General features: G+C 38.9%; 2 protein-coding genes across 2 annotated transcripts in view; one reads left to right on the plus strand and one right to left on the minus strand.

The window, feature by feature from the left end:
* Positions 1-3,825: 3,825 nt before the first annotated feature.
* LOC139721940 (rabenosyn-5-like) lies at positions 3,826-15,374 on the minus strand. Its single transcript, XM_071633264.1, has 9 exons — positions 15,337-15,374; positions 13,139-13,272; positions 11,421-11,612; positions 10,537-10,683; positions 9,757-9,918; positions 8,872-9,056; positions 7,769-7,839; positions 5,097-5,183; positions 3,826-4,468 (listed from the first exon to the last, which is right to left on the minus strand). The coding sequence occupies exons 2-9, from the start codon at positions 13,248-13,250 to the stop codon at positions 3,826-3,828; spliced, it is 1,599 nt and encodes a 532-aa protein (XP_071489365.1). The 5' UTR covers positions 13,251-13,272; positions 15,337-15,374.
* A 636-nt stretch (positions 15,375-16,010) lies between these two features.
* The window catches only part of LOC139721920 (uncharacterized), a 52,648-nt gene continuing 45,037 nt past the window's right edge, over positions 16,011-23,621 (plus strand). The window contains exons 1-3 of the mRNA XM_071633246.1: positions 16,011-16,147; positions 19,338-19,388; positions 23,415-23,605. Coding sequence (XP_071489347.1) covers positions 16,100-16,147; positions 19,338-19,388; positions 23,415-23,605 — 290 coding nt within the window. The 5' untranslated portion in view covers positions 16,011-16,099. The remainder of the gene's footprint in view (positions 16,148-19,337; positions 19,389-23,414; positions 23,606-23,621) is intronic.

Here is a 23,621-nt window from a genome sequence, read left to right on the forward strand (position 1 = left end):
TGGGTCCCACCTTTTCTTCAAACCTTGGTTGTTGTTTTTTTTTACTTTTTAAGCTTTTTTTTCTACCTATACTATCCTTTTAAAGCCTCTTTATGGTTCATAAGAGGTTATATCATTATCTGACAAAAAGTTAAAAACCAAAAGCAAAATTATCAAGCAAAACTATCCATCCCTTTAATATTCCTTCATCAAAACATGAAATGTAAGGGGGCCTACTACAGAATCAAAGCGGCTTGGCAGGTCTGATCATACATTTCACAAGAGTACATACTTTTAACCCGTTGGAGACTAGACCCGAGTATACTCTGTCAGGTGTCTATGGGAAATGCATGTTAAAGCGAAATCAGCTCCTCCTCAACAGGTTAAAAACATATTTCATATCAATCGATCATGCATTTTTCCCCCCTTCAATAATAACATTCTCATCTAAAAATCCCAGCATGTCATTTGCAAAATAGATTCAAAGAAAACATTACTCTAAATTTGCCAGAATTTCTTCTGTGCTTCACATCACAGTGAATTCTCACTCCTTTCACTGGAAAAAAAAAAATCCAGTAGGGCCCCTATTGGCAGTCATCCTAGGACATGTACTGTAAAAGTGGAAATTTTTGCGATATAGAAATTTTCACACATTTTGCGCAACCACAAATTAGCGCGAAAATAAAAGCATGGAAGTATTTTTCCATGCCATATGTTACTGTAGTTGATGTCTTGATTATGCAGAATTAAAAACAAGCAAAACTCATCCTACCCGGCCGAGCGTGAAAAATTACTCACAAGAAATTATCCACTTTTACAGTATCGCTATCTAATTTCTCCCAGTAGTTAGCTGGAAGGCCCTCATATCTACGATCCTGCACATATAGCAAAAATGAAACTACCGACAGTTATTAATAACAAACATTCTTCAAACATCCTCTCACTTCATTTCAGTGCACGAGCCATCTCTTTCCACATCAAGGTGAAATAATTTCATTTCTCTTGTACATGTTACATTGTATCTGAGTTAAATATTGAGATTTTTCCCCCACTTTAGCTGGACTGCAAATCTACAAAACAATTTTCCCTGGTAAGGACCCTCCACAAAGTTACAAAATTAGGCATCTTATGAAAAACAAATTATCAACGTTTTGTTCATATACCATATAGGGTTAGTGTTATGTTATAAAGTGCTTTCAAAACTTTTGATGAAAAGGGGCTGTAGATTTTCTGTTACATCACCTTGTTATGTATACTATACTCAGTTTTGAATATTAGCTATTGCGTATTTTCCCTCATCAAAAATGGAAATCAAGTTTGAGGGAGTCTTGTGAGCAGAAAGGGTATGAAAATACAGAGGACATGCTCCAGGAGGAAAAATGAGAAAGTTTTTGAAGGTCTGTTGCTTGACGACGAAAAGCAGAAGAAATTTTGATATGCAATGGTATGTATTGGCCAGTCAGAATGACACAAGTGGACATGTTAGTCTCTCTGAGCTGCAACCATACATAATAACTTTTGTTTAACAGTGCAATGGAATGCATGTGTTAACATAAACAATTAACTTCATTGCAGACCCACAACTACCCGGTAAATGTCATGGCAATATGTACAGAGTGGAATACAGAATTACATAGGGAGCAACGACCACGTATTCACTTTGGCAATATTGTTCTGCTTTGAAACCAGTAAATCTACAAAAACTATTTATCACACACCCACCATTAGAGGCAGTGAAATTCACATTGTCATGAAGATACCAGTCTTACTATTCATCATAGTACCACCAGTGGTACGACTGATATCAAACTCATTACATGTATCCACCTTGCATGTAAACAATTTAAAATCAACTATTATTTGACTGCAATCAAATATCCAGTAAACGGCAGTTGTTTTCTCAGTGGTATGGTGTATGTCCTGCAAATTACAAGTGTTCTTATCTGCTCCTGAGTATTAAAAGTAAGTGTATGAGTAAAACAAGAAGAACTTAGCACAAGCAGGAAGACAATTCAATTTCTAGATTATGGCCTGATTTTGACTACAGTAAGGCATATCTACTCATGTACAGAAAGTTTAATGATTAAATGTAAAGGCAATATCAGCCTGCTGCATGCTTTGTTTTACCAACCTTGATCATATTCTTTGGCACTAAAAACAAAATCCCTTGATGACAAAAAAGATAATAGTGACTTTGTGCATTTAGCTTATAGCGATACTTCTTTGAAAAATATGTTACTGTATATCATAAATCAGTCACACGCATGGGGCTTCTGTAAAGTTCATCAAGACACAATCAATTTATCGTCGCTGGGGCGACAAGACCTCGTATCTACAAAATGTCAAATGTTCAGGAGAGCCAAAAAACATGGCGGTCAAAGCACTGTGGCGAATGGGATAACCTTTCCTTTGACATGCCGTGTTGGCTTCATTTTTGGAGTAAGACAGTTGGGATTTGGACAGGACATCACTTAACCCATTATTTGACCATTAATCCAAAAAAGTAATTTTTACCAAAATTGCAGATAAAAGGTCTTGTCACCCCAGTGACGTTATGTAATTGTGTGAATGGAATCTTTCTTTTATCAAGTACAGGGAAATCCTGATAAAACAAGCTTGACAGGACCGCCAATTTTACCTTGTTATGAGCGGTAACTCATAAACATACTAAAAAAGAGACAAGCTATAACACAGTAATAGAAAACTGGAACCACCAAATTCACCTTCTTAAAAAAGCAGTACATATTTTTGAGATTTTTTTTTTTTCTAACAGGGATTCCCTGAAGGCAGAAAAAGTTGCAGGAGACTAGGATCAAAATCAGTATAACTTCAGGCACATTTCAAAGACCTTGTTTGTTGATTGTTGACAAAACAGGACACAGACATGGCCTTCACTCTTTACGTATTCCTGTTCTAACAAAAGGAACAAGTAATTCAGATTGATTATATGCTTACAATATATCAGGTATGTCGTTTAGATGCCAATAAAAGCTTCCATATGGAACCTTTTGGGTGCGAATAGAAAAAAGGAATACTGTTTTAAAATGATAATGTTGTGTGCAAAAAAAAAAGTAAGCAATGTAAGAGGCACAAAGCCATGTGATGATTGAATTATTTTCCTATTACATAACAATTTCATAGCACAATAATATCTGGTTAGTTTTTAACAGACCACTGTAATTCTAGTGTTTCAGAAAGACCTGACCCTGCCATTATAAATATGTAAATAAAACCAAGCATTTCATATCAAATAGGCATTGATATAAGTAGTTATGTAAATATATCATTGTGGGATTACTAGTGATACAGCTACAATGTACATGGGCCTTTCTTTTGAAGGTTAATTATAATGTTACTATATCTTGTATGTGATTCCTGGTCTGTGTATATTTCATTTCTTAAATGCAAACACAAACACACTACAAATATGTTCTTAACAATCAAATTACAGCTGTTGTGGGTCAGTGGATATTCCATGGCCTCTCAATCATGGATTCTTGGTTCAAGTCCCCCTGGCTGCAGCAATTGTGCCCCTGTGCACTGCACTTTTTCCTCACTGCCTAGTCATGTGGAGGGAATTTGTAGTCCCATGGTAACTTTTAATACTCATAAGCATTTGAATGTCTCCATAATGCTCACATGAAATTAATCCAGGAAAACAATTTGTTTCATGGTTGCTTACTCATTAGCATTTGAGTGTATCCATGATGCCCAATTAAAATCAATCCAAGCAAACAATTTGTTTCTAAACATCACTGTTTCATATACTACATTTCTAGTGGGGATTTATGGTAGATGGCGAGTTTGGAAGGTGTGACATGTGATGTGGGGGCGCATTCATGGTGGTCATAAATTCTGCTGCTTAGCACGGCGACTGACTTCTTCCCTGTATGCCATTTGAAGGTCCTTGAGATTTGCTTCCAGCATTGTTACCTCATCCCACCGACCGGCCTCCTGGGCCTGATTCAGGTAGCTGCTGATAATGTTCATCTGCTGTATAAGAGGATCGTCCGACAGGGCCTGTACTGACTCCTGGCTGACCGCACTTGGCTTCCAACCTGATGGAGCCACAGGCTGACTCCTAACCTCGCTTGACCCTAGCCCTCCCATCATTCCTGCCCCGACTTCCTGGGCCTGCTCTTTGATCTTGTTCAGCAGTCCCCAGCTGGACTTTCGTTCGTGGCCCTTTTTCGGGCTCTCCAGGTGTTTTGATTCAGCTTGGGCCTTCTGGGAAGCTCTCTCCAGGGCCTTGGCCTCTGCCTGCATCTGCTGGGCCCGAGCCCTTCGCTCCTCCTCGAGCCTTCTTGCGATGGCAGCTCGGCGTTTCTCCTGCAGCCGGATGATTTCCTCTTCAGGGGGCAGTGGCTGAAGCCCCAGCATGTGGTCCTGGAGAAAGCGTACTGCTTCTGACCGGACGTTCCTCCGGAGTTTCTGCTGGGAGGGTGACAAAGTCTTGTCAGACCCCGATCCCAGAGTAAAGATCTTTTTGCTGCAGAGAACAAGAAGTCAATATTGGATTAGATATTAATAATGGTATTCACAGCATCACACACACAAACCACAGCAGTGGCAGCACTCAAGTAATTAACATCACTGGTACATGTATTAATTAAAGGCCTACATGATATGGTGCATGAAAACTCTGACTTTAGATACTGCACATTGAAGGAATATCATCTCCACAAACTTATTTTCTTTTTGTGATTATTTGCCTCTTGATATTTGCAACAAGAATGGTGTGGAGTTGGAACCCTGCATAGAGTAGCAAATGTGTCCATCTCACTTGCTTCTAGGTTGTATCATGCATTACTAGCTTCTCCTCCACTCAATCTTAGACACAGTTTCCCTGCTGCAGCAATTGACTAATGTACAGTATTACACCACTTTGAGTAAAATCTATGAGATGAGAAATTTGACCCCTCATAAAAGGTCATCACCATCAGCTTTACAAACTTATCAAAGAAATAATATACAGTTGCAGGCAATTTCACTTTTCACTGCTGAAGAAGGAAATTGCTGACAGACATTTGTGAAAGAACTATGCAGTTACCGAAAGCCATGTGATGGTAAGATTTAATACAGGGGTGCATTCATACGAGTGATAGCATGAGTCTTACCTCAGCATGTCCAATGCATCAAAGTACTTCAGCAGAACTGTCCTCTCTCTTTCCGCTCTTTCATAAGAATACTGCTCTTCTCCAGCCCTAGAAACAAGAGAGGAACAATCCTAGTACATTCAATAAAACATTCAGTACAATAGATAAACTTGGAACATTTAATTGCCATATGATTGATAAACATAGAACATATATCTCCAAGTGTGCATATAAAAAGTGAAATCTTAGTTATGTTCTTGCAGTTTCTCCCTTAAAGTATAGCATACTTTAGTATGATAGAGTCCAGTTTATGAAGCTCCATCGTAAAAATGTGCTGCAAAGAGGGAAAAACACTTGAACATGAATTTTAGTAACATTACTCTCTATTGGAAATGGAAAGTGATATCCACACTCATCATCAAATTTGGAGACATCGAGGAGATATAGAAATGCTCATCGAATTCACAGATTTTTCACAATTTCATTTCCTTTTAAAATGGAAGATCTATTAAACCAAATAGGGAATGTACAACTAAATTATTTTCATATTGGTAAGACTGAAGCTCTTGACAAAATATTTATAACATTACTCCTAAATGCCAGTGTAAGGCGACAGACATATACCCTCTCTTGTGTCTGAATTTGTAGACTAGTTCCCCAATTCTAATAGTGCAAGGGTAAAGTTTCTGCCAGCAGGTTCTTGACCCTCGACAGTCATTGCCCTTTTTTATACGTAACTCCCCAAGACAAAGACCCTTTTGATTTATAGACAGGCAGCTCAGATGGACTGGCCGGAGTGATCATAACATTAGCCAGAAACAGCCATTGTGAGTCATCCACCGTCGGATGCAAGCGGCAATGTTGAAAGCCCAAAGTGTTGATATTTAGATAAATTATCCCAAACTCCAAGAGGAAACTTCTGCCAAATTTTTGTTCCATATTGAGTGGTGATGGCGTCGACTGTCTCCCAACCTGCCACACATCTGTCTTGACCACTATCCCAATGGAGCCCTCTAATGACTCGTGGTTTAAATGTCCAAGACAACTTGGTTAATTCCTGGAACATTTCTTGTATTAATCTGTCATCCCTTGTAGGCGGATCATGATACTTAGGACCAATGAGATGACTTATCCAAGATGACAATCATTTTAGCTAATCTCAGGACCTCCCCAAAAAAGTAATCATTATGGGATGGAAATATAAAGAGTAAGATTAAGATGAGGAGTGATGTGGGCGTGAAGTGAGATGTCGTAGTGGGTGTGTTAATGAATGTGTAATGACCTATATATCCCCAGCCTTTACCCCAAAATCCTAAGTGGAGTCAGTAGTGTGGAGTCGAGTCGAGTCGAGAAGCAGAGAGACCAGTCCCAGAGCCGCCCCGGCCAAAGTCCCAGTCCCAGCCCCAACTCCAACCCTATCTCAGCTCCCGTATTCCAGTTCCCGTTCATCTCCACTATTCATCTGTAACTTACTAATTTTTTCCGAAGCTGCATATCTTTGAAACATAGTCCAAGTTTCGACTGGAAACTGAACTTGTAATTATCAACATCAGTAACTTCCTTCGAAACCTAAGCAACGAAAATCGGACTCTTGTGAACGCCAGTAATTTCATCCGGAACAACAAAATAATACCAGTTTTGTCAACGGGACTATTTTATCAAAACTCCACGCCTTCATCAATTTAATACATCTATTCAAAGAAGAAGAACCCCAATCGGCAACGCCCGTGTTAAACGTGTATACAACGAGCAAAGGAAATCCAGCCCAGCAGATGCCTTGTTCCTGAGATGCCCCACTCCCAGAGCCGCCCCATCCCTGAAGACGCCCCCTCCCTGCAGTAGATGCACCATCCCCGGAGTCGAGACGCCCCATCCCTGCTGTCACCCGCTTCGTCAGAGGAGGACCTTCGCGTTTATGTTAAATTGTGTGCACATTACTTCGGACATTTGGACACTCGCGTCAAACAAAAATAATAAGTAAGTGGCCACACATATTAACTTCATTTCCCCACTAACTTTCCCTATCCCTTCCCCGAATAGAAACAACTAAAAGGTCAGTGTGTTTGAGAGTGTGATGTGTGTGAGAATTGATGAGCTGCCGTTTGGTTATTGTATTGAAATGATCACATTTTGTTAAATAATTTATACCAACCTGTCTGTCATTGATATTTCACGCCTGGGTGGCGGGTGAATAAAGTTGATTATCGTGATCCCAAATTAATTTCCACAAACTGTTTTATTTGACTGTATTTAACTAATTAATTTTCTAAATTATTCTCTCTTTTTTTTCTGTGGTTTATTTGTTAACTCGACCCTCACCTCGGTAGTGGCGAGCTAACAGACCTAAACTTTAGGGGAATAGCCACATACCGTGAGTCTGAACTCCCAATAATTCTTGGCGAGGTAAGGCGTGTGAGGGGGTGCGAGACGAGGAAATAATGAAAAGTTGATACTTAGGATATAAACATTGATGGTAAGGAGGGTTGAGAGGAGAAAGGTTGTGCCCGGGGGGGCATTTCATGAAGGAACTTGTCGGATAAAATGTCCGACAAGTCAATTATATCCGACAAGTTCAGAGGAATCAGCCAATCAGACTAAAGAATTTCTCAAAACTTGTCGGATAAAAGAGACATGTCAGATATTTTATCCGACAAGTTCCTTCATGAAATGCCCCCCTGATCAAAGGTACTCACAACAATGATTCGGCCATACGTTCGTAGACTGGTAACTGCTTCATAATCTGTGCCTTGATCTCTATCAGTTTCTGATAGGAAAGGAAAATAAATGCAGAACACAGACACTTAAAATTAGCATCTCAGCTTATCCTCTTCTCATCACAATGGAAATTCCCTTTTCCAATTCTTCTATCAGAGGATGTTCACATGAAAGTACTTGCAAAACAAATTGCAGTAGTACATTTGTACCTCAGCTTCCCAGGTTATGTTTCACGTTCTTGATGTTGTTGATTTTTAAATGGACAAACTGCTCAGATGAAACTGCTGCACCCATTTTAATTTTTTACTATTTGGTTGCAGAGAGAAAAAAAAACAACTTTTTATCAGTGTAAATTCAGAACTACAAGACTACCTGGGCTCGCACAGGATTACAATAGATAAAATTGTCATTAAAGCTTTATACATATTTTCATCTATGACTGATTCTCTGCACATAGTGACCATACACACACAAAAACAAAAACAAAAACAAAACTTATTCATGGTATACATAGAAAATGAAAAGCATACATCTATTTATTCCAAATGTCTTTTCCATCAAACTTCAAATATCTGCATTCTTCTATGACAGGACTTCATTTTATCCTTAAAGTATGAAAAATCCACTATCTACCACCATGCTCCTGCCCCCATGACCAGTGGGGGTGCTAAATACTATCTAACAAGCACTGACACTAAAAGTTCAACTGCTTTGTAATTGGTGAGAATAATATGAGTAGATTGCTAGTCCATGCGCCATATCCCTGATGGCATTTTTAGCAGATATGAATCTGAACAACACAATGTTGTATAAATTTTAATTTCCATACAAATTAAAACCATGGTGAAACTTGCACTTTCATCCACAACATAGTAAGTGTGTTTATGCAACGACGCCATAGGAGAAGAAAAAGACAGAAATGAAAGAAAAACAAACATTGTTTCTTCAACCCAAACTGGAAGACAGCTTTCATTATTTGTTTGTTTGTTTGTTTTTTTGTGGTGTTTTTTGTTTTTTTTTTTTTTTTTTTTTTGGGGGGGGGAGGTTTGTTTGTTTGTTTGTTGTTGTTTTTTTAGCCTACCTCATAGAGCTGGACAATGACCGGCTTGGTGATCCGTTCCCGCACCATGCTCAGTCTCTTCTCCATGATATCCACGCAGTGCTGACAGACTCGAAGCGTTATCTCTGTCGACTTCTTGCTCGGTGACCCCTGCACCTCTCTTCGTCTGACCTTCCTTACACCCTCAGCTGGATTCAAGACTTGCTCTGCAAGTCATCACCAAGTTACAGCATTTAATGGCATATGGACATATCAAGAACTATGACCATAATTTCAGTTGGCAAAATTAGACATGTTGCATACCTCCACAAATGAATAATGGCATGAATGTATTCATAGATATCTGGGCCCCTGTACCAATTTCTTCATCAAACTCTCATTAGATCATATGTACTTCAGACAACTCTTTGATTGTTGCATTCATCGAAAAATTGTATGTGCGTGATGAAACAAATATAAAAGCACACCATAAGTTACCCTAAAAAGCTATTTCACTATGAATCTATATTTACCTAGATTTATGCACAACAGAAGTAAAAATTTCCAGCATTATGTATTCTATAAAAAAAAAAAATTATTAGAGAATGACAACAGTCACGTTACAAACATATCCCCACAACATGTGCATTTCTAAATTAGTAAGAAAATATGAATGTTGTCTCCTCTTCATTTTTACAGATACACTTTTTTATGAATAAAATGAACAAAAAACAAATGCTGAGTTCTGACTTCCAGCAAGGGACAAATTATTATTCCATTTTGTAATCTGTGCTATACTCCTGAGAGAAGTATGAGAGAAGTATGATTTTTGAAGCAAATTATACAACCAACTTTAGTTTCAGTTGCTTAGTTGATGTACACGATATTTAAACATCAATTTTGGTTATACTTTCAAAATTAACTTACCACAGAAGTCAAGATCAACAAACTTGGAGCACTTGTTGCACATGATGCTGCCACACAGCCTACAGTGATGCCGACGTAATGCCAGAGAAAATTTGTTTCCACAGGACAAGCAAATGGGAACATCACTATCCTCCACCCAAGGCACAACAGTCCGCTCATAAACTGAAAATAAAATTAAATTGGACGGAATAAAAATTTGTTCATACCCAATTTCCTTGCTCATTCTGTTTGGTTTGTTTGGTTTTTCTTTCTGTTGAGGGCTCGGAGATTGGGAGAATGAATGAGAGCTTAAGGTTGTATATTTTCTCATCACTTAAAGGTTTAAAAGATGTTGTATTGAAGCCCATTGCTTTAATACGACTTTCCACTATTGAACTAGTTGTGCAAAATCCTCCTGGGCTTACGTGCAGCAAAGAATAAAAATGATCATTCTCACTGGACAGCAATCAAAGAAACAACTGACTGCATTAACAATAGAGGCCAGAGTCACTGTGAAGCTAGCCACCCTCAGCATAGCCCCCTGTCTTGGCTGCAGAGTATTGGAAATTCACCAATTTCTTTCAAGTTACTTTATACCACTGAAGCACAATCATTTGGTATTCAAGCAACAAATAAAATCTTTTCCACTGCAGCTAATGAAAGTGGAATAAATTGATGGATCTGACAACAGGCAAACTGTGTCAACGAGTCATCATCCATCTCAGAATTGGAGATTCCCCAAAGTATCATCTCTCCATTCGGGCACTGATTTCAGTTTGATGACAAAGATCTCAATTTTACCTTTTCTCTTCGCCTGGTCACTCCACGGTGGTCCCTGTTTGATCAACTTCTCCAGACGTATGACCAGCTTGTTGATCTCCACAAATGTCCTGTCTATCCTGTCACTCCTGATGCTCCTCAAGAATTCAAAATGGCTCCTGGATGCCCCTGCCATTAGACAAAGATGAGATGGAGTAAGCAGAAATCCGCTTCCCATGTCGTCTCTGGGGTGACAAGACCTTGCATCTCAACATCATGAATTTTCAGGAGAGTGAAAAAAACTTTTCCATTTGAGCAACATTTTCACAGAACAATATGTCAGTATTGCCTTCAAATACTGTCATCTTGGATTACATTAATAATTGTTCTATTTTGAAACTCAAAACAGTATATTTAATATTCAGAATTTAGTTTACATTTTTTTAATATAACAATATGCTAATTGAGGTACAAGGTCTTGGCACACTCAGGAGGATGTTCGTTTACTATAAATAGCACACTAGCAGTGTCAATTTATTAAACTTCACCAACTGCATATAAAACTGTAACCTCTCACTATTAAGCACAATGTTTGTTCTCCAGAATGCATTTCATCACATTCAGTTTTCCACAGCTTAACATTTGAGAAGGCAGAAGCTCACGTGAAAGTAGTAAATATGCCACTAATCTTGAAATCATGCAGAACATGGACATCAGGAGTCATCTAACTCTGAATGAACAAACCTTACTCCACTGCCTTGGTGAGGCCCTATCTGTTTCTTCTTCTCTCATCTACCATTACCAAGACAAAATATGAGTGAGTGCTTAAAAGCATATGATCAACTTCAAGAAATTATTTTCAAGTTCTGTCTGGATCTGATGTACGGTACCACAGATATCGATGTACACGTCGTTTGATTTCTCACCAAGGTCCTGGGTGTCCCACGTAAAGGGGTCAGTACCCAGAAGAGTCTGTGATGGTGGAGAGAAATCCTCCTCCTCTCCCCTCTGACCCTCCTGGAATGGATCCTCAGACCTGTTTCTGATGAGGCGTTTGGCTTTCCCGAAGAAGCCCTTGAGCTGGTTTAGTACAGCTTTGTCTTCACTCCCGTGAGCACCTACAAAAACAAACCAACAACAACATAATGGTTTTTTTTTTTTGCTCTCTTTTTCTCCTATTCATCAGCACAATCACTTCTTAGACATTATGAAGCACTGTTCTTGTATCACTTTCAAGATATCTGAACATTATGTATCATTAGATATCATGGCACTTGCAAGATTACTATCATGGAATTTTAAGTTGAATGGGGAATAAGGATTATGCATGCCTATTAAGCTTCGCTAACAAATACAATCATGTGAAAGGGAATAGGAAGATACTGCCTTTAACACTCATTGTACCTTGGCACACACACACAAGAATTGCAGTGCATGGACACCTGAAACAAGTTACAGAGTACAAAGATGGAGATCAAAATTTAAAAAAAATAATAATTCATATTCTGCAAGTTCTGATCATCTGAAGGTTAGTTAGCTGGATATTAATACTGCCTTCCATTGGCAGTCTGAAGTAGTCTCCAATTACACAGCTGTGATTTTACATTCCATTTCAGAGCATTAGATACAGCTACTTTAGCACTGCATTGTGTTGAAGTGTCGTGATTATTAAATACCTTTCCGAAATATTCTAAACAATTTCTTTTTGATTTTTTGACATCCTCTGTTATGACAAAATGCAGTCAATTCTCAATGAAAGTTGCATAGATCTGCTTTTTGTGAAAAAACCCCACAAAAACAAAAACAATAAACAAACAAACAAACCCAAAAATATGATGTCATAGACAAGTCACAAAGGTGAGTAAACAAGGCCCCCGGCTGCCAGCAAAGTTACATGACATTCAATCTGTCTTGAACAGTGTTCTTAACATTTGTCTGATTTGAGCTAACAATCTCTCTGCTAAATACGTTGCCTTTCAAGAATTTCCAGCCATGATTTTCATATCTTTCTAATGAGAAACTAGAAAAGCACTCTAAGAGTGCAGACCTCCACCAAGCAGTTACTTTCCACTGATGATCTTGCTCTTCCATAGAGATCAGTAATTGCCACTGAAAAATCGCCCGATTTCCCAACATAGAAGCCTTTGTTACGTCATAAACCCTCAGATGCACGGCGCGCCTCGCTCCAGCAGCAACGAGAGCACGCACTTTAGTGCGTGCATGAAAACTCCCAAATTCGTTGACCCTACATGGCAAAATATCAAAATTCCTTCATAAAACCGATAAAAATTTCTGGACTACCAAAATTTAATCATTTGTTCTTTGTGTCATTCTCAACCTTTCCTGCAAGTTTCATCCAAATCCATGCACAACTTTTTGAGTTATTTTGCACACGCACAAACAAACAAACTAACTAACTAACTAACAAACCAATGGTAACGAAAACATAACCTCCTCCCTTGGCGGAGGTAATAAAGCACCAAAAGACATCTCTGGAGAGTAATGGGGGAGGGAGGGGGAACAATCTGTACTCTGTCCTATTTTTTTGTTCTCTTTTTCGGGGGGAGGGGGGGGTGCCTGCAGTGTCAAGATGTATAAGTTTTTGTCATGTGAAATGAGAAAGCTCTGTGGCATGAGGACATACTTTCAACGTGATGTTGTAGCTGATACACTGTGTCGAAGTTCTGAAGGCACATTGGACATAGGAAGCCCTCGTAGACTGGACTGCTGTCATGCGTTACTGTGGCAGCCATCATGGGTTAGGATCTCTCACAACTTCTGCAAAACAGACAAACACAGATATGTAAAATATTTGGGTAACTTTGAGTAATGTCTTCACACAGTTCACACAAAATTACATTTATAAATCTAAATCTAATTTCATTCAATCCACTTGTAATGCTGATTATTACTGCAGAACTATGTGATTGAAAATTCACACTGACAAAAATCCTTTTTCAGCCCTGATGATTTGCATCACCAAAGTGAACAACATATTAAATTGGCATTTTACTAGGATAATATACAAACACAGTTTTGAAAATAACATGGTTTGATCTGCATATTATTACCATATGTATCATTGTGATTACTCTATTAGTATTGGCTGAGGTACATTATTCTTGACCGGGCCAAATTCCCTCTCTCTCCCTCTCTCTCACTCTCTCTCTCTCTCTCTCCCTCTCTCTCTTACAATATTCAACAACAATTCACTGGTGGTAGAGATTAATATATTACAGTGATGCATGTCGTCGCTGGGGTGACAAGACCTTGTATCTGAAATTTTGGTGAAAATGACTTTTTTGAATTAATGGTCAAATAATGGGAAAAGTCATGTCCTGACCAAATCCAACTGTCTTACTCCAAAAATGAAGCCACCATGGCATGTCAAAAGGGATCCCATTCACTATATAATGCTTTGGCAGCCATGTTTTTTGGCTCTCCTGAACATTTGACATTTTGTAGAAATATGAGGTCTTGTCACCCCAGCAACGATATGGGGTGTTTAAAATAACTTTTGACCACTTGCCCCGGATGGCCAAGCAGATTTTCAAATTGTTGCAGAACACTTGCCTGAACATGAATTTTACTTATGCCCAAAAATAAAGTCTAAAAATATAATAAAATTATAGCATAATTAGACTTCTGTATGGTTGACTTTGTGGGATTGAAGGGGGGAAAAGTGAAAAAAGGGGCTTCAAAACATTTTGCGTGCCCAATTCGGGCAAGCATTTTTCTCATGCAAATCAAAACACATACGTGGCCGATTATGATTTTCACTTACTTAACTCTGGTTACACCCAGTTAATCGGGACAGTGCTTGTGTCTAATATTGACATTTACAATGCAATCATGAATGGACAAGAAGCAATTTGCGGCACTAGATGTACTTTCATATCCATGTATACAACAATTGATGATTTAATTGTCAAGTGATCAAAAATTTTAACCAACCCAGTCTTTGGGGATCAAGCGTTGATATCGACGTTGACTTTTGTGTCATCACTGAAAACAACTCGCTCTTCGCGAACGATCACAATGCTGCCTGCACAGTCTGAAACTGAAGTTAGCCGTCTGATGTGATGCGGCAAATCTAGTAAATTTAACCGGGAGCAAAAAATGAAAAATAAATAGATAAATGAATAAAAAGGAATTAAGATAAATGACAAGTTGAATAAGGTCAGGTGAAAAATGCAGTTCATAGATGGCACATACTGTAAAAGTGGATATTTTCGCACAACTAATTTTTCGCGCTTGGCCGGGTAAGAAGAGTTTCGCGTGTTTTTAATTCCGTGTAGTCAAGACATCAAAGTGGATATTTTCACGCGACTAATTTTTCGCGCTTGGCCGGGTAAGAAGAGTTTCGCGTGTTTTTAATTCCGCGGAATCAAGACATCACGCACAGGAACATGTACAAGCATTGAAGCAAAAATATTCGAGTGCTTTTATTTTCGTGCTAATTTCTGATTGCGCAAAATGCGCGAAAATTTCAACACTGCGAAAATTTCCACTTTTACAGTAGTCAATACCACAACACAGTCACAGTCTGACACAGACACGACAGACACACGGACACACACACACACACACAATTGCAGTGTCACACATCAGTACGTCATATTTCCCAAACCAAGAATTAGGCCCTAAGTTGCTAAACTGTTATCGTTAGATCTAACGTTAACAGTTGGCATGGTTAGAACTTCTGAACTTCTTGCCCTTCTTGCGATAAAACTTGCTTGCCACGATCATTGCACATTGATTTTTAGCTCCAGCATTGTGATTGGAGGTCCCGTTTGCTGCGATTGCATAGCTCTAACGTTAAAATTGCCATTGATTACTCACATGCGTTCGTGTATTCTAACAATAGACGTATACTGGGCTCTTTGCAGTTCATCAACTGGATTTCTCCATAGGCTCTACATCAAAACTGTTTGGTCTCTACTCATCCAACACAATTATAATCTGGAATCGACGCATGATGTGTGAGACTCACGATGTCGATGACAGTCCACAGCATGCACAGACACAGTGCAGCACAGTCGACATCGACTACCAATGGATTGTCGATACAAATTAGATAGGGCACACATTACACACAACAGAAAAGCAAACGCCTCCTGATCCGGCCGTCCTCCCGCGCGCGCGTGCGTGGGTATCGTACAGCTGCGCTGCTCGCTAGGGATGGAGGTCACGGGTGGGCGTGTCATAGACACAGTTTAGTTAGCTCGCTGTTCAGATTCGATTTTCTTGAAGGAATTTTGCTCATTAATTCTGTGGTCGATACTTTCTGTTAGAATTAGTGTCCCCACGGAGAAACAACGGGAAAATTGTAGATACGTGTACTTTCGTCCTTCTTCATCGAAAAACATTGAGTGCATATACCACGCTCTACAACAACGCAACGCGATCGGCGGCTCAGCTCAGCATCAGCAACCGCGGGCGTCGCGGGCGGCGGCCGGTTGTCCGCTAGAGGTCATACACTGCATGAAAGTGCACCGGAAGATACGCGGTGGAACCAAGAACGTCAAGTCTGCCAGAAACTGATTGGAATGTAAACCTCGATTTGTCGTCTAATTATCAGGCGTTGTGAAGTGAATTTAACACCATGGAAGCTATCAAACGTTTTGGCAGGAAGGCAAGAGAGAGTGTGAAGGTAAGTTGAAGATTATGTTTTGTCATGAAAGGTTATAGGCACTCTTACATTTTTACTTTCCTCACACAGCTCACACACAGACACACAGTCAGCAATGGTCAGTGCCATTCTTGCTTTCGTGTACTTACTAGTATTTTACGTGCCTACTTGCACACTGACTATTGCAATGACACATCACACAGTAATAAATGAATGGGACTAGGCTCTAGCTTATGGGATGACGCTCATCGCTCATGCAGTGTTGTTAGTAATCATGCATGTATGGTTAAGGATGCGATGTTGAGGTGTAAAGTGTACTAAGTAACTTACCCGTAACTTGTTATGTATAATATTTCTCACGATGGCCTTGACGGCTCACAAAAAGGAACACAATTTGGAACCCAACCGTTAGGAATGTAACGTTACTTGGTAGAGAACCCGAACGGAGTAACGCCACAAACCTAAAACATTCGAGTAACAAAACATGAGGTAGGCCTATACTATAGATCTATCTAGAGAAACTAGGATTGTAGGAATGAAACCTACCCGTTTTTTGAAAGTAGGGTGGAATGTAAACTTTCTCATCTGGTTGTCTCGACGACGACTTCAGATTGATCTTGCATCTCATCAAGATTGTAGCTAGTTCTATTGAATTGACTAATTAATTGTGTGTTTAGATAAGTAGGGTAATTTAGATGTACATAGGTAGACTTTCTGTTATCACAAATCACTTTTCTAGAATCATACTGAGTGATAATGTGATACAGACTAGAACAACAGAGGTTTATTCCATGTATATCTATACTTAAGGTACCGTAGTTATGGGTAAACTCGGCCTAGCGGGTAAAGTCGGCCGCCAGCGCGCACAGTACAATTTTATGTGCTGTGCGCGCTGGCGGCCGACTTTACCCGCTAGGCCGAGTTTACCCATAACTACGGTATGGTATTACTGGACAGCATGGTAATTCTGGACGCGCACATAAATATTCTGCGTACATTATATGCGCTTCGTAGATTAGCCTCACTGAGTGTTGTTTGGACCGAAATCACACAAAAAAAGGGGGCATAAAAATTAGGCCTACGATGTAAAAATGCTTAAAAATTCAGATTTCACCTCACACAGTTTTAGAACAAGATATTGATTTACAAACTATCAGTATCACAAGGTTTTATGGCGTGAACTGTTCAAAATGTTCTTCAAATTTGATGTTTTACCATAAAATAGAAAATTTGAGCCTCATTTGCCAATTTTTTTCTTTGTCGTCCACTCGGTAGGAAGTATGGTGAATCATGGGTATGAATTGTCGTTCTGGTGCAAGGACAAGGTGTGAAAGACATCAATTGTTCCATTACAAAAATTGTGTCTGGAATTATAATGCGATTTTACACTGAGCAAAAAGACAACTTTTTGGAGAGGGGTATATTTGAAGTCTATTTTACAAAAATCAGAGTCCATCCCAATCACCACGAACAAAAACTGTTATAAATACTCTTTTATTCCAAGAACAATCATAGACTGGAACTCACTCCCATCAACAGTTTCTAACATCACAAACAAGGACTCTTTTAAAGCAGCAACCCTACAATACATCCAGGAGCAAAGCAACTAGACCCCACACTTCTCTCTCCGCGCAATTTAACACCAGCGCACCCCCTGTCCGGTTGGCCCCTACTAAGGGGTGTTGGACAGTACATACGAAGAAGAAGAAGAATGATTTTCATAATTTTGCAGAATTCATAATTTTCTGGACTTTGTGAATAACTGGTGCTATTTTGTGGCTGAAATTTCATCCTCTAAGTACAGAATTCAAAGCCATGAAAAAAAAACATCCTGTCAGGGTGATACGATCCACTCTCGTACAATAGCATGTGTAGTAGTATAATTTCAAAAATATGAGTGCCTACTACCAGGACCCACGCATAGTCACCCCTAGCATTTTGGGATATACATTGCATCTCAAAAAGTATTTTACCGATTTTCATAATTCAAACGGGAATGAAAAAGGAATTTTATTCATGAATGGCATATCATTGCCACCAGATATCATTATTGGTGTGAAAAAATGCATTTTATGTCAAAATGCATGGAAAAAAAAGTTGCACTTTAGTGATTTGTATAATTGACATATATCTTGCCTGACAGATGTCACCCACGGTTGGCCACTTCTTGGCAGATCTTTGACCTCCCCAGTTTCCTGAAACTTTGCTCAAAGTTTCCTTATGGCATTGGGCAAAACCCCAAGTCTCCTGGCCACCTCCTTAACCAGAACCCCAGCTTCAAGGAAAGCTGTAGCTTTCCCTCTTTCAAAAATTTGCAGACACGGCATGATGCAAAATGGCCATAAGCACATTAATGTGATCAACCCAAATTGGAATTGAAAACCACATGATGTCTTCAACCAACATTCTCATATTGAAAAGGCCTACAAATATTGTTTAAAAAGTATGCACAACATCTGTTTAGTAGGGAAGCACATTGTACCTGAAGAAATTCCTGAGAATTACATAACAATTTAAAAAGGTCATTTGCTAACTTGCATAGGAAATGTACACAATATGCTTCTTATAACCTTAAGTGCAACTCTTTTCCCCATGCATTTTAACATAAAATGCATTTTTTCACACCGATAATGATATCTGGTGGCAATATATGCCATTCATGTTATGAGTAATAAAATTCCCTATCCATTCCCGTTTGAATTATAAAAATCGGTAAAATACTTTTGAGATATATCCAAAAATGCTATAGGGGGGAACTTACTTTTTGGTTGAGTGTATATAATATGTTACAGTATACATATATTTTTGTGTGCGGTCAAATATTTGCACAGGAAGGCGAACCTTGGTGCGAGTTTTTAGAATTATAATTTCTATCTTAACCCAGGGACAGGGTGTATTCATTTATAGTGATATTTCACTGTGATTCTTCTTCCTGTAGGCTGTAGTAGGCCTACTGTGCAGCACCTTCAGAGAGTATGGTATACTCGCACATTTGGTAGGCTCTCACACATAGCAGACATGAGACTCAAGGCATAGTACACAAAAATATAACTGTGTTTTTTTTAAATGCACAAGTTAAAATTGTTCTGTTCTTCCCTCGGTGACTACTTGAGTGCAAAAGAGTTTTGCTCTTATGAAGTAAAACAAACTAGAAAATATATGGCTGTAATTAATTTCATGTCCGTCCTGTTTCTTCTTTCATTCACTTCAGGCAGCGACACCAGAGAGCCCCAGCAGGAGTCATGAGGAACAAGAAGCATCTGTGAGTACATGTCCTTCCTTATCAAGCATGCAGAAAGGATTTTTAAAGGACAAGTTCACCTTCATAAACATAGGGATTGAGAAAATGCAACAATATTAGTAGAACACATCAGTGAAAGTTTGAGGAAAATTGGACAATCGATGCAAAAGTTATGAATTTTTTAAATTTTTGTGTTGGAACCGCTGGATGAGGAGACTACTACAGCCTGTGAGTCATATGCGTACAACAGTATAAAGAAAATATAAAAGAAAATTCAACATATTTTCACTTTTTTCGCATGATAAAAGAGCAATTGACTTGCCTCTTTCTAAAGGCAGGGGGAATAATATTACCCATAACATTTATCGGTAACGAGTCAGGGGAATGTGTACTTTTTTCAAAAGATGGAATTTTGTGAAATTCTCTTTATATTTTCCTTATATTGTTGTACGCATGTGACATCTAAGTTATTCATACACTGCAGTAGTCTTCTCATCCAGCGGGTACTGCACAAAAACTTCAAAAATTCATAACTTTTGAACGGATTGTCTGATTTTCCTCAAACTTTCAATGATGTGTTCTACTAATATTGCTACATTCTCTCAATCCTTATGTTTATGAAGGTGAACTTGTCCTTTAAACAAAATCACTTGCATGATCTTGTGCACTTTAAACTGCCCTCATACATGTAATATCTACTCTGCAGATTGCTCATTCTTTTGTCTGTTAATTATATTGCATTGTCCAGATTGAGAGTGTTCTTCTAAAAGTAATTGTAGTGCAAGTAGTGTAAAAAAACAAACAAACAAACAAACAAACAAACAAAAAACAAAAAACTAATTTTCATCACCAGGGCAGGTAAGATAAAATTTGCATGTTTTTAATTTCCCGGAATCAAAACATGCAAATAGTGTCACATTTAACAAGGAAAACACAAATATAATGTGCTTTTATTTATTTTTTTAAAGGTAGTTTCTTGTTTCATGAAATGCACAAAATTTCCACACCTCAGAAACTTCCACTGAAATAGAACTTACCATGCTAGTCTTTGAACAGTGAAATTGTAAAAAGTGGCACTATTTTAACAAGTCCTAGAATGTGATTACTGTGATACTATGAAAATGTACTTGATATTAATTTTATCATTACATTTTTTTATCATAATTTCTATAATTTTAGTAATGAAGTTCATTTTTGGGCTGCATATTTTGTTTATGCAGTCTGCTATTTCCTTTTAGGAGTTAGGAAAAGAGAGTATCTCGTTATAAGATTTTTTTTAAAATCAATTACTCATGATTCACATAGATATTTCTCATGTACAAACTCTGACAGCATAATTTTTATACCCCCGCCAAACGAAGTTTGAAGGGGGTATATAGGAATCAGCGGACGGTCGGGCGGTCGGGCGGTCGGGCGGTCGGGCGGTCGGGCGGTCGGTCGGGCGGTCGGGCGGTCGGTCCGTTGCAAATCTTGCGTCGCGAACTACTTCCTCAATTTTCAACCGATTCCCATAAAACTTGGCACAGATGTGTGCCTTGGGTTGTAGATGTGCAAGACGTATATTTTGACAGTACCCAAAAGTACGTTGCCATGGTAACGGCATATTATGGGCAAAAATGGGTACAAATCTTGCGTCGCGAACTCCTCCCACAGTTTTTGATCAATTTTTATGAAATTAGGTACAGATGTTCATCTGAATATGTTAATGTGCAAGACACATATTTCCGCAGTGGCAAAAAGTGCGTTGCCATGGTAACGGCATGTTATTGGTAAAATATAGGGCAAAATGCTTCATGGCAAAACTGCTTCATCAGTGTTCTTCCAATTCTCATGGAATTCATATTGAATGTTTGTCTTAGGATATAGGTCAGCATGACACATTTCTTGACAGTGACAAAAAAGTATGTTGCCATGGTAACAGCTCACATATCATGAGCCAAAATGATGGAAAATTTTGTGTTGCAAACTACTTCCTCAGTTTTTGCCCAATTTCCACGAAACTTGGTACAGATGTGTGCCTTTGGTTGTAGATGTGCAAGACGCATTTTTTGACAGTACCCGAAAGTACGTTGCCATGGTAACGGCATATTAATGGCAGAAGATCAAGGAAAGATCTTGCGGATTTACAAATTGTAACTACTTCCTCAGTTTTTTGACCAAAGCTTATGAAATGTGGCACACACCTTGATCTTGGTGGGAAGATGTGGAAGACATATTTTTCGGACGTGTCGGAAGCTGCGTTGCCATGGTAACGCATATAAATGGCAGAAGATCAAGGAAAGATCTTGCGGATTGAACTACTTCCTCTGAATTCGACTGAAGCTCATGAAATGTGGCACACACATTGGTCTTGGTGGGAAGATGTGCAAGACATATTTTTTGGATGTGTCGGAAGCTGCGTTGCCATGGTAACGGCATATTAATGGTGGAAGATCAAGGAAAGATCTTGTGGATTGAACTACTTCCTCAGTTTTTGACAAAAGCTTATGAAATGTGGCACACACAATAGTCTTGGTGGGAAGATGTGCAAGACATATTTTTCGGACGTGTCGGAAGCTGCGTTGCCATGGTAACGGCATTTAAATGGCAGAAGATCAAGGAAAGATCATTCCTTGGGTAAGACTGTCGTCACGGGGCGGGGGTATTAATCACCTTAAGTGATATTTCTAGTTTTTCTTAATAATGATGCATTATGGATCTGTTCTTACATTTTTATCTGTTCAAATGTCACGTATTCATGCACACCGTGTTCACACTGGAAATCTGCAGATTGACGCATTTCGTAGGCAGGGCTTTCCCACACTGTTCACACTCAGATTACACTGCATGGTGTATCAAGCAGGGGCAAGCAGCACCTACAATTTGTAACTCCATAATTCATGACATCAGTAAATGACATGTTTTGCTTTCTTTTGTAACCCTGCATCATAAGACCTGCATATAAACTTATCCAAAGCACTGTTACAGACTGCCTGTATCACATGTCATTACATTGCCTAAAGCTTAATAAGTTAAGTAAGCAGAGACTGTCATTTAAAATTGTAGACAAAAATATTGACCCTGTCTTGCACTAGGAAAGAAAGACATACATTGTATGCCCCTCAGAAAGCTGTCTGTGGAACTGCCGTGGTTGTTATGTCCATTTAGTCGTAACGAATATATAGGGTAGTACACCTCAAGTGGCTTCTGAAGGATGTAGGATTTGCTAAGGTGTAAAGCATGTTATTCAATGGCAGTTCAACATCTATAACAGTCATGTCTTACACAGGAAGGTACCAAATTATATAGAAAAGGTCCATTGTCAATTCTCTGTTTACAGAATGTGAACAAATGAATTTAGCAGATCTATGTCTTGAGAAATGTGTTTTGAGAAATAAAATTTTTTATGAGAACTTCTCCGAATGATCGATTACAAGTGTTCTGGGAAATTGTGGTACAAATGTGTATATTTCTTATTTGTAGATTTACACTGTAATTTCAAAGCTACAGTGGTATACTGCAGAAACAATACAATATATTTTTGTGTGTGATGATGCCTTCAAAATATGAACCTGTGCATAGACTTTTGGACAGTGGTCAGCAGTGAAAGTTCTTTCTTTTCAGATAGGTAGAGTATTCTCCAAATCATGTTTAAATTATGTATGCACTTAAGTGGGTCTACCTTTTGGGGGGTACCACATATTTGTAATACACTGTATTATGGCTTTGTACATAGGGACAACAACTACCACATACCTGTATACTTATCTACATCAACAAACACTCATGATAATGGTCATATTTCTTGCAGTTGTTTGTGTTTCTGTGCGTTTGTGTGTGTTTGTGTGTATGTATGTCTACATGGCTGTGTTTTAAAACATTATGCATGTTTGTGCTTTACATGTCTTTACTTCAAGCAAGGAGAGAGACAGAAAGGTGAAGTTGATCATTCATAAAGACAGCGACGCTTTGCTCAGGAGTCCCATTGTGCATGACGATCATAGTACATTCACGTTGAATTTTCCACTGTCATGCTTTTCATCCCGTTCCAATAATATCACATTCCAGGGCTTCATCTGTCCAACATGCATGGTGGCTCTATCCTCACCTGAACAGCTCCAGTCCCACTGGCAAACTGTTCACAACACTGAGATCACTGGAGGGGCAGCTGGCCCAGAGCCTGAAATAGTGGCAGCTCCAGGCGCTGTCACTCACGCTGCAAATACAAACTCTCTTCATCAGACCCAGGTATGCCCCCAGTTTCTGAATTATTAG

The sequence above is a fragment of the Diadema antillarum genome, unplaced genomic scaffold, assembly GCF_040938485.1.
Source record: "Diadema antillarum isolate AM-2024a unplaced genomic scaffold, OU_Dant_1.0 scf00000152, whole genome shotgun sequence".
In the NCBI taxonomy this organism is placed as follows: Eukaryota; Metazoa; Echinodermata; class Echinoidea; order Diadematoida; family Diadematidae; genus Diadema; species Diadema antillarum.

Excerpts from the sequence above, each read along its gene's own strand:
- LOC139721940 (XM_071633264.1), bottom strand. The coding sequence starts at position 13,250 with ATGATGGCTGCCACAGTAACGCATGACAGCAGTCCAGTCTACGAGGGC. Across the intron at positions 10,684-11,420 it reads GTGGGACACCCAGGACCTTG|GGGCATCCAGGAGCCATTTT; the intron begins GTGAGAAATCAA and ends GTCTAATGGCAG. Across the intron at positions 4,469-5,096 it reads GATGCATTGGACATGCTGAG|CAAAAAGATCTTTACTCTGG; the intron begins GTAAGACTCATG and ends TGTTCTCTGCAG.